Source organism: Chrysemys picta, chromosome 4 (genome assembly GCF_011386835.1).
Source record: "Chrysemys picta bellii isolate R12L10 chromosome 4, ASM1138683v2, whole genome shotgun sequence".
Classification (NCBI taxonomy): domain Eukaryota; kingdom Metazoa; phylum Chordata; order Testudines; family Emydidae; genus Chrysemys; species Chrysemys picta.
The window spans coordinates 27,340,655-27,357,440 of record NC_088794.1 but is presented as its reverse complement, the minus strand read 5'-3'; the positions used below and the strand labels follow the sequence as shown (position 1 = coordinate 27,357,440).

General features: G+C 48.6%; 2 protein-coding genes across 2 annotated transcripts in view; both read left to right on the top strand.

The window, feature by feature from the left end:
* Positions 1-8,533, top strand: part of LOC101952648 (acyl-CoA (8-3)-desaturase) — a 35,571-nt gene extending 27,038 nt beyond the window's left edge. The window contains 1 exon segment of the mRNA XM_065591838.1: positions 5,771-8,533. Coding sequence (XP_065447910.1) covers positions 5,771-5,804 — 34 coding nt within the window. The 3' untranslated portion in view covers positions 5,805-8,533.
* A 4,697-nt stretch (positions 8,534-13,230) lies between these two features.
* LOC101952925 (dihydropyrimidinase-related protein 3) lies at positions 13,231-15,556 on the top strand. Its single transcript, XM_008174091.4, is given in 2 exon segments — positions 13,231-13,984; positions 13,987-15,556. Coding segments are annotated over 2 exon segments (1,578 nt in total). The 5' UTR covers positions 13,231-13,380; the 3' UTR covers positions 14,961-15,556.
* The last annotated feature ends 1,230 nt before the right edge of the window (positions 15,557-16,786 follow it).

The following is a 16,786-nucleotide window of genomic DNA, read 5'->3' as shown; positions in this document are numbered from 1 at the left end:
CTGACTGCTTCTTTTCAAGACTCCCTGAAAACAGAACCCTTGATTCAAGAAAGCACAAAAGAATGTGCTAAAATCCCATTGACTTCAAAGGTGCTTAAGTGCTTTGCTGAATTAAGGTCAAAGTAGCTATGAGATGGTAGGCGGGAGTTTTTCTCTCTCTTTTCCAAGGTGGAAGATCCTAAGGCTACATCTACACTGCCAAGTTTTTTCGCCAAAAGTTATACCACTTTTATTAAAGTGCTTTAATTAAAACTGCTGTTGCATGTGCTCACCAGCTCCTTGTGTCACTGGAGCACATCCATACTAGCAATGACACAGAGAGCAGTGCACTGTGGTAGCTATCCCACCATGCAAATGGCAGCAGGGTGCTTTGGGAAGGGTTTGCAGTGTCTCGTGGGGCAAGGATAGCATCACATGATGCAGGTTTCTCAATCCCATCGTTCCACGGGCATCCTACTAGATTGTCAGCCGCTTTTCAACTGAAGTGGGGTGGGGAGAAGGGTGTATGACAGGGAGCAGGTGTGTAAGGGGGAGAGACAGACAGTGTGTGTTGGGGGAGAGTGAGTGTGTCGGCGGCATGCTGTCTCCTAAGTTCAGACAGCCGCCAAAAGCAACCAGTCCTGAGGCAGGGGAGGGGGAAACCCCGACATCAACCCCTGATTTGCTCTTTGTTTTCCGGAGCAGAGCAGCACAGCATTGGCTGTCAGAATTGAGCTTTGAAAGGGGAGGAGATCATGCCTGCAGGGCTGTTGAGTTCAAAACAATGAGCAAAGTGGTCACTGCAGGCATTGTGGGACACTTCTGGAGGCCAATTACAAAGATAAAAGCAAGCAAGGTGTTTACACTGGCACTTTGGCAATAAAACCTTTGGACAAAAAGCCTTATCACTCTCCTTGAGGTGGTTTTGTTAAAACCTTTGCACAAAAAGCCTTATCACTTTCCTCAAGGTGGTTTTATTACAGCGCTGCAACTGAGGAGTTTCATGGCAAAAAGTGACTTTGCAGTGTGTACTCCTCTACTGTTTCATTGCCAAAAGCTGCCTTTTGGCAAAAAAAAAACTTGCAAGTGTAAACCAGGCCTTAGGGTAGTCAGGATCAGACTTATTTGCACTCTGTGAAGTCAAATAAAATATGATCTTTACTTTACATTATGTAAACTCCAAATGAATTTGTGTGTGTTAATTTCACTTTTCAAATGACCTTCACTGCTACCCAGAATAAATAAGCAGAGGTCCTTAGTACACCAATGCCAGTTGCTGACAGTGGCCTCGTTAACTTTGCCTACATTTCAGAGTGGCAGCCGTGTTAGTCTGTATCAGAAAAAACAATGAGGAATACTTGTGGCACCTTAGAGACGAATAAATTTATTTGGGCATAAGCTTTCGTGGGCTAAAACCCACTTCATCAGATGCATGGACTGGAAAATACAGTAGGAAGATATATATAACAGTACATGAAAAGATGGGAGTTGCCTTATCCAATGGAGGGGGGGGTCAGCTCTAACGAGACAATTCAATTAAAGTGGGATATTATCAACAGGACAAAAAATCACTTTTGTAATGGTAATCAAGGTGGCTCATTTCAAACAGTTGATAAGAAGGTGTGAGTAACAGTAGGGGGAAATTAGCATGGGGAAATTAGGTTTTAGTTTTTGTAGTGACCCATCCACTCCCAGTCTTTATTCAGGCCTAATTTGATGGTGTCCAGTTTGCAAATTAATTCCAGTTCTGCAGTTTCTCATTGGAGTCTGTTTTTGAAGTTTTTTTGTTGAAGAATTGCCACTTTTAAGTATGTTATTGAGTGTCCAGGGAGGTTGAAGTGTTTTCTGACTGGTTTTTGAATGTTATAATTCTTGATGTCTGCTTTGTATCCATTTATTCTTTTGCGTAGAGACTGTCCGGTTTGGCCAATGTACATGGCAGAGGAGCATTGCTGGCACATGATAGCATATATCACATTGGTAGATGTGCAGGTGAACAAGCCCCTGATAGTGTGCTGATGTGGTTAAGTCCTATGATGGTGTCCCTTGAATAGATATGTGGACAGAGTTGGCAGTGGGGTTCATTGCAGAGGTAGGTTCTTGGGTTAGTGTTTTTGTTGTGTGGTGTGTAGTTGCTGTTGAGTATTTGCTTCAGGTTGGGGGGCTGTCTGTAAGCAAGGACTGTATAACCTTTCCTGAAGGATGATCCCTCACTCTCACAGACCTTGGGAGACAGGCCAATCCTTGCTTACAGACTGAGGGTGAAGCTGAAAACAGTTGGAGTCCAACAGAGTGCGGCTTTATGTAGTGGGAACCAAAAATGGGTCAACAAATAAATCTTTGGAGGCAGCTACGGTCATGGAGGGGGTCAATAAGGGTGAATCTGGAGGCAGTGGGTTTATACAGTGTCATGGAGAGCAAGGCTGGATATAGTCACCATTTCCTTGGGGGTCATGGAGAACAAGGCTGGAGGCAGTGGGATTTTGCAGGGGTCACTAGAACCACACTCTACTGAAGTAGCTGGCCCACCAGAAGTACTGCTTCCTTGGTCATTTTGGAGAGGAGCAACAAGCCGCTGAGGGTACTTTATGGCCTCTGGAACAACATGGGCAGGTCAGGGCTCTCTAAGAGCTGGGGCAACAGCTCTCACCTGCTCCCTGGGGAGCACTTGGGCCACCTCCTTCTTTTGGCCCTTTGCCCATAGCAGTCATGGACAAGAGCAAGAACGAGAGGCCAAAGCCTGTCTACAGGTAGCTAGTAACCAACATAGAGACTCAAACTTACAATGTTGATGTTAGTAGCACCACAGTCTGAGTTAGCCAGCCCCAGAGAAAGACACCTCCTACAGCCATTTCAGATACAAGCAACAGGTTGCAATGGGATGACATCAGATTAGGGCCTTTTTTTTTTTTTTTTGGCAGGTGGATTAGCTCAAATGGTAGAGTGCTTGCTTTGAATCAGAGCGGTGACGGCATTGATGCCTGCATTCTCCAGCCTGCTCTGCTGTGGTAGGGGGAGCCACCCCTTTTTTATTGCTTTGCTCAAGACCCTGGAACCATCTCTGTCTCACTGGCACCAGACACTTCAGTTGAAGGTGAGAAATTAGCTCAAGCAGTAGAGTAAGGATGGTCTAATAGTGGAGGGATTCGATCGTGATTCTGGAGACCCCAGTTTCAATTTCTTGCTCAGTCGACAACTTCCTGTGTGACCATGGAAAAGGAACTTAGGATCCGTCTGCACTGCACTGTAAGCCCAGCCTCAGACTCAGGCTCAAGCCCAAACTCCCCTTCCCTCTACACACAAGTTCCACAATCAATCACTGAAGTAAACTGCAAGACACAACTAGCACGGCCTAACTTCTAACTAATTTATTCTGTATTTGACAAAAATACATGAATGCCTGTTGTTTTAAGAAGCAGGAAAAAGTGTTAAATTGCAGAAATGAAGAAATAATCTTTAAAAGTGCAGGTGCGTCTTTTCCCTGAGGAGTGCACTGATCATTGCTATAGCTCCTTAACAAAGGCATCATGTCTTGGCTGCAGAGTTCAGGAGTTTTCACAGTAATAATCTAGTAAAAGAGGGAGACACGTACTAGAGCTTTCTTCCTGAGATACTGTGGGCAAATGAGCTACAAGAGCCTGCTCCCTTTCCCACTGTAGTCCCTGTACTACATTAATCATTACATTGTAACCCCCCATTGAATGATTTATTCATCATGTTTTGTGCTACTGAACCGCAGGGGTGAGTCCCGTGCCTTTACAGTGACGAGGTGAACTCACCCCGCACTGGATTGGGAAGGGTTAACTCCTCACTGCGGGTAGAGGAAGCCACGCACCCACATCCCTACTGGGCATGCTCCAGGTGTAGCAGCAGTATAAGAGGGAACCCAGAGACCCCGAAGACGCACTCAACTATTGAGAAAGAAGCCTTGGCCATTAAGTGGGCCATAGAAGCTCTGTGGTATTATCTGTTAGGAAATACATTCCGACTGATCACTGACCACATGCCTTTGTGATGGTTGAATAGCATGAAGGATACAAACCCACAAATCATGTGCTGGTATCTTGCCCTACAACCATACGACTTTCAGGTACTACATCACCCCGGGAAAGTGCATGCCAATGCCAATTTGTTTTTTAGGATAGCAGGGGAGGGGAGAAAGAAAGAGCCCCCACCAGGTGCCCTCTTGAGGGGGAGGGTGTATGATGGGGTGAACTCACCCAGGGTTAACTCCTCACTGTTGGTAGAGGAAGCTACGCCCCCAAGTCCCTACCGGGCATGCTCCAGGTGTAGCAGTAGTATAAGAGGGAGCAGCCTGGCTCAGTCTGGGCTGACCACCAGAAAGGAAGGATGCTTCTTGCTGGCTCATGCCCAGGAACCACTGAAGCCCCGGACTGCAGAAGCCAGAGGCGCCGAGACCCACACGGACACCCAGATACCTGTGGATACCCCAGGGAGGTCCGGGCTACAGGGAGTTGCACCGGCCGAAGAACCCAGAGACAGTGAAGACGCACAGATCACAGACGGGAGTGACAAGGTAGCAAGTAGCCCGGGGGGGACAAGTCATTGTCCTCAGGCGGGTCAGTATGTTGCGGATGGATACCGGCTGACCCAGTGGCGGACTCACTCACCACTGCAAGGGCCCTGGGTTGGGACCTGGAGCAGGAGGGTCTGGGTCTCCCTACCTGGCCGCCACCCCCCCTTCTGGGAGGCGGCCCACACTTCTCCCCACCCCAAGCAGCCACTTGATCCTACAGCTCCGCTCAGAGGGCAACTTTATTGACTCCCGCCACTAACCCATCCAATGCTGCCCAGAGGATGACTTTATTGACTGCAGCTGCTAGGCCCTACAGCCCCACCCAGAGTGCCACACTCTTGACTCTGGTCGCTGGGCCATACAGCTGTGCCCAGAAGGTGACCCTGTTGGCTCCAACCACTAGGTCATACAGCCCCGCCCACAGGGGTATCTCCATCGACTCGGGTTGCTAGACCTGGATGCCGACGAGCCCAGGGGATCATTAATGACTCTGGCTGCTACACCTTACTGCCCTGTAGACCCAGGGTATCTCTATTGACTTTGGCCATCGGGTCTTACTGCCTTGCAAACCCAGGGTACTCCTATGGTCTCTGGACGCTAGGCCTTACTGCCCGGCAGAGACGGGCTATCCCCCAGACGAGGGCCACATGACCCTATTCCCCTGTGGAGCAAGGCAATTCCATAGACTCCAGCCAGTGGGCCTTAAAACCCTGTGGATCAGGGCATCTCTATGGACTCCTGCCCTTAGGTCTCATGGCCTGGAGACCAAGAGCAGTGGACGGGGTCTCTCCCACCCCATCACATGCACATAAAGCATGCCTTGTAAGTATCATGAGAAAGGTTATGTTCCTTTGAAACCCACTGTTCCAACTAAATATGTATATCAGTAATGCATATGAAGTTTTGAGAATTGTGTTGTATGGTTGTCACCAAAATATGTTGTGGGTTTGGGAAGAGCCAGATATTAGCTCCATCAAAGACAATAGCAAGGGAGGTAACCAATGCCCGGGCAGGTGTCAAACAGACATCACCAGCCATTGTCCAGCAGAGGAGTTACAAATCAGTGACTCACTCACAGGAGACACCCCGGGGGTATTGCTTCACCTTGCAACTCAGCAATGCCCACCAGATATTCCTGGTGGATTTATGTTCTCCAAGCACAGGGACTAAGGGTATAACACACAATACAGGTGTGGTGGTTAAGGACAGTCAGGAGGAGGCACCAGTTTGTTATTTTCTGTTTGCTTATTTCAGGAAAGGAAGGAGGGACAGAAAAGCAGGAAAATGAGTGAAGGCAGTGAAGCCACTGTGAAGCTGGAGCTGTTTAGACTGCAGGTTGCAGAATACGAAAGGGAGCCCCAGAGAATATTTTGAGCTAAAGGATCTCAAGATAAAAGATAAAGAGAGAACCCGAACCAGAAACAAACACATCTAAGGGCCCCAGAACTAAGAGCTAGAGAATCTGAGGAAAAAGAAAGAGATAGAAAACACCAACTGGACCTCCTAGAGAAGCAGAACCAGAACCCACCAACCCCAACGATCCCACCACTCCAAAAATCCACAATTGGGACCATTTATGTCCTTCATATAATGAAGCAGATGATATTTCTGAATATTTGACTACCTTTGAAAGGCTGTGTGCAGTGCATGAAATCCCTTACGCCAAGAGAGTTCCTACCTTGATTGTGAAATTAACTGATAAAGCTCTAAATGTATTGAATGAAGTGCCCATTGAGGATGTTTTAGACTGTTATAAATTCAAAAATACTGTTTTGCAAAGGTTTTAGATTACCCCTGAAACATATAGAGTTAAATTTAGGAATCTTAAGAGGGATATTGTCAAGTATCAGGGATATTGGCATGAATAATGAGGGAATACTGGCATGAAAGAGGGATATTGGCATGAATAATGGGGAATATGTGAACAAAATGAAAGAATTGATGGGAAAATGGGTGAGGGGCAAAGGTGTTACAAGCTGTGGGGAATGTTTGGTCTTGTTGCTCAAGAGCATTTCCTAGGCATATAAGGCAGATGTAAAGCAGTGTCTATGGGACAAAAATGTAAAGTCTGTGGATGAGATGGCATCTCTAGCTGATACCTTTGAACAGACACAGGCATCTATTGAAAGCAAATCACCAAAAGAGGGGGTTACACCTGGTGGGAAGGAAGGGTCCCGTTTTATCCCTAGCAAGAAGGAGGGGGTTTGGGAGGCCAGACATTCCCCTCCCCAAAAAATCCCCTTACTGGTAATTCCTATCCCAAACCTTCTATCAAGACAGAGGAGCCCAGAAAGTGCTACCTCTGTAATTCCACTGAGTAGCTGTAGATGCCCAAGCTGAGGGAAAGTAAGCTCCCACTAGCCCATGTTAGTGCAGCTGTCCTCAGCACAGAGGCCCTGGAGGGAAACCAGACAGGAACACCCACATCTTACCTAGCAAGTTTTGTGGGGACCCAATACAATATTCCTTTTTGCTACGGGCCACCACACTAACAGTCCTAGCCTTGTGGTAGAAGTCATTCCCCAGTAGCATGTCCATTACTCCTACAATCAGATCACTTTCCAGACCTTCCTATGCCACGTGGATTTTAACTAGTGGCACGGGGAATCTGGTTTCACCCATCCCCCACAATCTCTACCCTTTGGCCAGGTAATATACTGGTATATATTATGCCAATATATTGGGTTCCTGGAGGAAGGGGTTGAGGCCCCAGAAACTGCTGAGGGGAATGGAGAAAGTCTCTCTGCTTCTCCTGCAGCAGAAGGTAGCAGCCTGCTTTCAGGTGGGATGAAGCTCTGAAGACAGCAGCGCAGGAGTAAGGGAGGCCTGGTATGGTATTGCTACCCTTACTTCTGCACTGCTTCTGGTGGGGAGCTGCCTTCAGAGCTGGGCGCCCCGCTAACTGCCGCCACTCTCTGGTCACCCAACTCTGAAGGCAGCACAGAAGTATGGGTGGCAATATCGTGACCCCCCTAAAATAACCTTGTGACCCCTCTGCAACTCCCTTTTGGGTGAGGACCCCCAATTTGAGAAACGCTGGTCTCCCTCATTAAATCTGTATAGTATAGGGTAAAAGCACACAAAAGACTAGATTTCACAGGGGGAGACTAAATTTCATGGTCCATGATGTGGTTATTCGGGGGTGAGGGTGTGGTGGAGTGGGGCGAGGGAGAGAAAATTCGCAGTTATCGAATTTTTTTCTCTTAACTCCAAGGGTCCATTATTGTCTGTTCCTGGGCTGAACAATGGATGGTACCTGAAGTTTGTTTTGTGTAAATAACTGGCTTGGGAGGTGCCCTCCCTGCCCGCTTGCTTCACTACTGATACTACAGTTTCCCTACAGTTACAGTTTTCTCTGTGTGTGTGTGTACACACGTATGTTTCACACACACCTCATAACCATAACCTGTAGACCTCTTATAATGAACATCACATTTATGGAAGCTTGTAACATTCAAAGACCTTACTTGACATTTGTATATACAATGAAATTATATAGAACCAGTTGATTTCAATTGCTTATTCTTTGGGGTTCAGGCCCCCTGTTCTCCCCTTGGGGTGTCTGGACCCTAATTGTCACAAGCCCCCTGACACAAACCCAGATAGGTGGCATTGGGGGGGGTGGGGGTGGGGAGGAAAGTTGCATTGACTGGGGGCAACATGGAGACTGCAGGAGGCTGAATGTAAAGACGAGAAACTGTCTGAAAGAAGCTGCCAGATATAGGACATCCATATGGAACTCCTTCTATGCACACAGCAGTAGTTCCCAGCTGAGGCAGGAGCTGGACAAGGCAATAACCATCCATATCCCAGGATGCCATTCTCACTCTGACCTAGTCTTATTGAGTGAGTGTTTCCCAGTGGGAGGGATAGGATCCTTCTGGGGAAATCAAATTATTTGGACTTCTGAGGAAAGATGGGATTTCTGTGGGGCACCTGTAGATACAGGTCTTGGAGTAGGAACAAAACCCCTATGGGGAACCAGTTCAGATTCCTGGGGGAGGGTGGGGGGGGAGGTGATCCCTCAGGGGCACTGGGAAAGGGTGTAAATCGTAATTAAATTTCTTCTCATTCTCTTTTCACAGCCTTTTCCCCACAATGCCTCGACACAATTACTGGAAGGTGGCCCCCCGGTGAAGTGCCTGTGTGCCAAGCACAGCATTGAGTACCACTGCAAGCCCCTCCTCACCGGCTTTGCAGACTTTGTGCAGTAAGTATTGATCTGGAAGATTCAGTGCACTAGCAGATGAGGAGTCCACAGCATAGCAAATGGGAGGAGAGCTGCACAGTATGTAGTGAGGAGATGTGATAAATAGGGCCCTGACCCAGCCAGTCCCATCATAGGAGTGTTTTACAGGGAGCCTTTCACATCTCACTCACTATGTAAAATCTAACTGCAGGTTGCTGCCTCAGAACCAAGTCATTGGTAATGACTAGTTAGCAGCTGACAGCCTAGGTGAGAATAGTTGGTAGGATTCAAATTTTAGTTCTTAATGGACAGGTGTCTGCATCACAAAACTTACCCTAATAATTGGCCCTGTTTTGCCCTCTTGCTGGAAATGTCAGCAGAGAAGCATAGGATTGAATGGACTGTAGTAAGAATTGCCCTTTGACCCCTAGAGGGGATCTTCTAGATAAGGAAGGAGGAATACTGGCAGGGACAGCATAAGGAAAATAGCTCCAACCACTGCCTGTCATACCTTTTCTGAAGAGAAACTGGACTTCAGTTTCTTGATATGAGAGGCAAAGTACTGTCACAGATCAGAAACTGGCTACAAGATAGAAAATAAAGAGGAGAGGAAATGGTCAATTTTTATCATGGCAAAAGAGGTTAGGAGTGGTTACCACAACAGCCATCGGTAGCATTATGTTTAAATATAGTAAAGATCTGTAAAAGTGGTGAGCAGAGAGCTGGTATAGTTTGCAGATGACAAATGTATTTAATTCAGTCAAGACTTTGGAATCTGACAAAGATAGGCAACATAATTGCAGATGGAACTTATGTTGACAATTGCAAGATAATGCACAGTGGGAAGTGTGACAGTGCACACCCCATAAACTATATGGAGGTGTGCTTATGAATGTGTATATGACATAACTGGAATATGTTTTATGCTATATATGCCATATAACATATCTCTGTAAAGGTTATGATCTACTGAATTTATTCATCGTATTTGTATGCATGTGTCATTATTGTATTCAAAGTTATTAATATAGTTGTTTGATTTTAAATAGCCTTAGTAAGGCATTTGGTCAGCTTCTTTCGAAAGGAATTTGCAAGTTAAGTGCCCAGTCAAGAAGCACTTAACGGACAATGGATCTTGGAAGGCTCCAATCCACATAAGAAGTCTACCTGAGGATGTTCAGGGTAGCATGCAAACAATAGCTGCTGCCTGTAAAAACTGAGTCATGCATGGACATGTGACTTGCCCAGGTGACTCCAAAACTCCACCTTGGAGCTGGACTTTGCATAGGAGAGAGGAGGGGGTCTCCACCCACAAGAGAAAGTCTATTTAAGCCCATGGGAGACCCCTCCATTTTGTCTTCAGCTGGCTCAAGAGATAGCCTCTCCACCCCCCCAAGGATACCTGAGAGAAACTGGAACAAAGGACAGTAACTACAGGGGGTGTGAGTGATTGCTGGACCCAGACTAGAAGGAGACTAGTCTGTAAAAGAAAGCTTCCTTTTACACCTCTGAGGGTGAGATTTTATCTGTTTTCAGTTTTCTTACTGTATTAGACATAGACTTCCGTGTTCTATTTTATTTTGCTTGGTAATTCACTTTGTTCTGTCTGCTATTACTTGAAACCACTACTTTTTGTATTTAATAAAATCACTTTTTACTTATTAATTAACACAGAATATGTATTAATACCTGGGGGGGGGCGGGGCAAACATATCTCTCTATCAGTGTTATAGAGGGTGAACAATTTATGAGTTTACCCTGTATAAGCTTTATACAGAGTAAAATGGATTTATTTGGGGTTTGGACCCCATTGGGAGTTGGGCATCTGAGTGTTAAAGACAGGAACACTTCTTAAGCTGCTTTCAGTTAAGCCTACAGCTCTTAGGGGACATGGTTCAGACCTGGGTCTCGGTTTGCGGCAGGCTAGAGGGTCAAACCAGGCAGGGCACTGAAGTCTGAAGCTGCCAAGGCAGGAAAGCAGGGGCAGAAGTAGTCTTGGCACATCAGTTGGCAGTTCCCAAGGGGGTTTCTGTGATCAAACCCGTCACAGGAAGAATAATTTGAAATACACCTCTACCTTGATATAACGCTGTCCTCGGGAGCCAAAAAATCTTATCGTGTTATAGATGAAACCGCGTTATATCGAACTTGCTTTGATCCACCGGAGTGCACAGCCCCACCCCCATCCCGGAGCACTGCTTTACCACGTTATATCCGAATTCGTGTTATATCGAGTCGCGTTATATCGGGGTAGAGATGTACTCATACACCTTTGTTGGTTTCTAAGTTAACTGAAACAGTTGGAGAAGGATAATCTAGGTCTCATTAACACTGTCTGGGCACCATTGTGGATAATTCAATGGAGAATTCCGCTCAGTGTGAAGCAGCAGTCAAAAAAGCAGACACTGTTAGGCTCCATAAAGAATGGGATAGAGAATACTGAAAATAGTATGCCGCTGTTTAAATGAATGGGAAGCTCTCATCTTGAGCACTGAATTCACTGCAGGTAACCCTATCTCAAAAAAACATAAAATGGAAATAAACATAGTTCACAGACATGAGATTAAGAAGAACAGGACTGTCTACATTAGAAAGAAGACAGAGAGGGATGTGCTAAAAGTATAAAACATTATATTTAAAACACCATGTTAAAAGAATATTAAGGTTGCAAAGTCAAACACTCAAAAGTTAGGAAATGCTAGAATGAAGATAAAGCAGTGGTCCAGCTCAAGAGCAGCAGAAGGTCCCTAAAATTGGGGGGCCAACTGGCACCTGAACCATGCCCCCACACACACACCATCCCTTCCCCCCAAGGCTCCGCCCCTTCCCCCCATTGCTCATCCTTATGGCCAGTAAAAAGTGGGATGGGCCATGGCCCCTGGTGCCTCCTGTTCTGGCACCCATGATCCAGCTACTGGGCTGATGTAGCATAACAATTACTATAATTAATGGGTTCCCCCTCTCTCTCCTGCAGCTCCCTGAAGGATTATGGGGAGCTCTGGCGTGATGTCTATCTGCATAAATGAGCAGCAACACCACCTTGAGACATTCTGCATACAGCAGCTGCCACAAAAATAATATAAATACATAATAAAAATGAAGCCCTTGTAAGGCTAGCAGATTTGGGGAAATGGGAAAGCCTGGCTAGTAGGGGGAGGGAGGTTGCTAGGAAAGTTTGATTCCAGGAATGATGTTTGGTTTTTAAAAAAACTCATTCCTTTTCCTTCACATGCTTCTCCCTTTGCTTCTCTCTGGGGCTCAGAAATGGGGACAGTCTTCTTGTTCTGTGTTTGTACAGCACCTAGCACAATGGAGTCCTGATCCATGACTAGGTCTCCTAGCACCACTCTAATACAAGCAATACATTAAAATAAGGCCTTTGACGTGAGAACAGCAGCCACTCTGTTTTATTTTATTCTCACTATCACTGCCCTGAAATATTGTCCTAATTCTCTCTGTGTTCTTTTCTATCTTAGAGTGTAATCTCTTTTGGGTAAAGTATGGGTCTTACTGCTTGTAAAGGAGCTGAATAAATCTAAATAACCATTTTCACTGTCTGTCTCTATGGACCTTGTTCTGCTCCATTCTGCCAAGACCTTCCAAAGGAGTTGGATTGACTGTAATTGACATTATTCAGCACATCCGTACTTTACACAAGTGCCCATGTTTAGTGTTTTACCCTGCCTTACCACTAGTGCTACATTCAACTGAGTCAGCAGCAATGCCTTCTGAGCAATGCCTTGGCTACACTTGCGAGTTACAGCGCTGTAAAGCCGCCCCCAGCACTGTAACTCACTCCCCGTCCACACTGGCAAGGCATTTGCAGCACTGTATCTCCGTGGTTGCAGCGCTGCATGTACTCCACCTCTCCGAGAGGAATAGCAAGTATTGCGCTGCCGCTGCAGCGCTGCGGCACCAGTGTGGCCGCCCAATGCACTGTGAATGGCCTCCAGAATTATTCGGCAGTATCCCACAATGCCTGTTCTAGCCACTCTGGTCATCAGTTCAAACTCTACTGCCCTGGCCTCAGGTAACCAACCATGTGACCCACCCTTTATATTCCCCGGGAATTTTAAAAATCCCCTTCCTGTTTGCTCAGCCCGGCGTGGTGTGGAGTGCTATCAGCGAATCTTTCCAGGTGACCATGCCTCCACGCGCCAAGCGAGCTCCAGCGTGGAGCAATGGCAAGTTGCTGGACCTCATCAGTGTTTGGGGGGAGGAAGCTGTCCAGTCCCAGCTGCACTCCAGCCGTAGGAATTACGATACCTTCGGGAACGTATCAAAGGACATGATGGAAAGGGGCCATGACTGGGACGCCCTGCAGTGCCGGATTAAAGTGAAGGAGCTGCGGAGTGCCTACCGCAAAGCCCGCGACGCAAACGGCCACTCAAGTGCTCCCCCCGCGACCTGCCGATTCTACAAAGAGCTGGACTTCGGGGCCCTGAGCGTGGGGCAGCGCGGAGCCCGGGGCAGCCGGCAACCGCAGCCGGTGGCACCCGAGCCCCCGCGGGAGCCCCCCGCCACCGCCACCGCCACCCCCGGGGTGGAGATCTGGAGCAGCTCGGACAAGGAGCGGCTGCAGAACCTCGGCCACCAGCCGGACAAGAGTGATCATCTTCTTATTAAAGGAGGCAGAATAGTCAATGATGACCAGTCGTTCTATGCTGACATTTACATGGAGGATGGTCTCATAAAGCAAATTGGAGACAATCTAATCGTCCCTGGAGGAGTTAAAACCATAGAAGCCAATGGGAAGATGGTGATCCCTGGAGGAATCGATGTCCACACTCACTTGCAGATGCCATACAAGGGGATGACCGCAGTGGATGACTTCTTCCAGGGAACTAAAGCAGCCCTGGCTGGCGGAACCACCATGATCATTGACCATGTGATCCCTGACCCAGAGACCAGCCTGACAGAAGCGTATGAGAAGTGGCGAGAGTGGGCCGATGGGAAGACCTGCTGTGACTATTCCCTGCATGTGGACATCACCCACTGGAACGACAGTGTCAAACAGGAAGTACAGATGCTCATCAAAGAAAAAGGAGTTAACTCCTTCATGGTTTACATGGCCTACAAGGATTTGTACCAGATGTCAAACACAGAGCTGTATGAGATATTTAGCGGCCTAGGTGCAATAGCTCAAGTTCATGCCGAAAATGGGGATATCATTGAACAGGAACAAACCAGGATGCTGGAGATGGGAATAACTGGCCCAGAGGGCCATGTGCTGAGTAGACCAGAGGAGCTGGAGGCAGAAGCCGTCTTCCGCGCCATCACCATGCTAGCCAGACCAACTGCCCTCTGATGAGCAAGAGTGCTGCTGACATCATCTCGCAAGCCAGGAAAAAAAGGAATGTGGTGTTTGGTGAGCCTATCACAGCCAGTCTTGGCACGGATGGGACACACTATTGGAGCAAGAATTGGGCCAAGGCTGCTGCGTTTGTGACCTCTCCACCTTTGAGTCCAGACCCAACAATCCCCGACTACATCAACTCCTTACTGGCCAGTGGCGACCTGCAGCTTTCGGGGAGTGCTCACTGCACATTCAGCACTGCACAGAAGGCGATTGGGAAGGACAACTTCACAGGAATCCCGGAAGGGACCAATGGCATCGAGGAGCGGATGTCCGTCATCTGGGACAAGGCAGTGGCCACAGGGAAGATGGACGAAAACCAGTTTGTGGCAGTGACGAGCACCAATGCTGCCAAAATCTTCAACATGTATCCACGGAAAGGGAGAATAGCGGTGGGGTCGGACAGCGACCTGGTCATATGGGATCCTGATGCAGTGAAGATTGTCTCAGCTAAAAGCCACCAGTCGGCAGCTGACTACAACATCTTTGAAGGAATGGAGTTGCGTGGGGCTCCGCTGGTCGTCATATGCCAGGGGAAGATCATGCTGGAGGATGGCAACCTGCATGTGACACAGGGAGCTGGGCGCTTCATTCCCTGCAGTCCTTTCCCAGACTATGTCTACAAGCGCATTAAAGCCAGGAGGAAGATGGCCAAGATGCACGCCGTGCCCAGAGGAATGTATGACGGGCCCGTGTTCGATTTGACAGCCACGCCTAAAGGCGGTACTCCTGCAGGCTCTACCAGGGGATCCCCCACCCGGCAGACGCCTCCCGTCAGGAATCTCCATCAATCTGGATTCAGCCTGTCAGGTACCCAGGTCGACGAAGGTGTTCGTTCAGCAAGCAAGCGCATTGTAGCGCCCCCTGGAGGACGCTCCAATATAACCTCCCTGAGTTAAGCACCCAAGCGGGGAAGGAAACACCAATATTCAAGGGGGAAAATGGTACATTGGTATTTAAGAAGGAAAAGCAATTTAAAACCATTCAGAGCTGAAGAATCAATAAGCCTCAAGCCTTATGTTTCACAAACGCTATTTGCTACCTAGCTTTTAAAATATTGCTTTGGTTTCTGTTTATGCATAGCCTTAATTTTTTTCTTTTTCATTTTTACATGCATGCAGATCTGACAGGTCACTAAGTTAAGAGTCTGTAATATACGTGTTGAGTGCTAGTGTGATCCCGCATCGTAAGGAGGGGGCGGAGAAAGCTGGGATGACCGTGGCATGAACGAACTAGCTAGGCAGGTTATTCAGAAGGAATCGGCGGGAGGGTGGGGTGGAAGGGTTGTGGGGAGGGATCGTGGGAGGTGGATAGGGGTAAGGTGGGTCTGTGTGTTGTGTCAATGTTCATCTGTTTCCACTCAATGCTGGTCAGACATGGCTGCCTCCGTCTTGTGTTGTGAGGCCCATCGGGAAGCTCAGAGTCATCTCTGTAACAGCTCTGTTATATCGCCTCATGTAAGACTTTATTACTTTGTACATTTTATTAAAAAACAGAAAGCAACTGTTCCTTCCAAACAAAAAAACAAAACAAAAAAAACCAGCCCTTTCAGCAAGGCAGGGGGATGGCAAGAGCGTCCGACCACACAGCTACCGCTGGGATGCTAAGCCGAGGCCCAGTGAAATGAGACAGGGATGGATTGGCAGCGGCAGGGTTCTGCCTGCTTACGCCACGCTGGGATCCTTGGGCAGAGGCCATGTGGGGACACGATGGCACAGCACCGGGTCTGAGATACAGGTCGCGGGTTCGAACCTCGCCCGGCTCAGCTGGGACTGGAAATCTCTGCCTCCTCCAATGGTTTGGTGGCCAATGTGCGGGCGCAACTCAGCGCCCGGGTGGCAGGGGGCCACATTGCAAAGACAAAATAGCCTCCTTGGTGGCAGGTTCAGCAGAGGCCACGGAGGGCAGGAGGAGGTGGGTTCCACCTTCCACACGTGAGGCACCAGGAGGCGGGGGGGGTGTGTGTGGAGGGGAGGCCTGGGCTGGGCACCTGGAATTTTGGTCTCCATGGCTGCCGAGCTGCCCAGCACTTTGAGACATGACAGCTCCTCCAGCATATCCTGGATCTGGGTTCCAGGACGCTCTTAGGGGCAATGCACAGACCCTGCTCCCCGTAACCTACAGAGACATCTGGCAGGTGTGGGGACAGGAAGGCTGGCCAGCTGCAAAGCCACCAGGTCCTTCAGGCCACGAGCGCTGGGGTGCTCCTGGCATTTCTCAGACCCTGGTGTCATTTGCAGATGTGCTCAGCACTGGCCTCCCTCTGCGCCCGCTGAGATCAACACAACGGCTCCCTCCCACCCCCCATGGGAGCAGAGTTAGGCCGACGCTGGGCGCTCTGGACAACCCCACCCAGCGTGTCCCTCCTCGCCAGGCCTTTGGTGGGCAGTGAGCCCCTGTAGCTGGCACCTACAGGAGAGCGGTTATGCATGGGGGTGGGGAGGGAGGGAGGGTCCCAGGGTACCTTGACGTAGTGATCCTTGGAGCCGGTGACGACCAGGTCATGGTTGCTCGCAGTCTGGTTCACAGTCAATCACATCACAGGCCCGATGTGGCCGGTCAGCTTCCCGATAGGCTGCAACCTACAAGCAGGAGCCCAGGGCGTCAGGGTCTGGGGTGCGCTCAGCAGGAGGCGCTCGTTCCTGCAGGCCCTTCGCTGGCCCAGTCTCCAAGGCTCCCAGCAGGGACCCTCCCAGCCCCAGGCCCCTCTCCACCATCCCAAGCA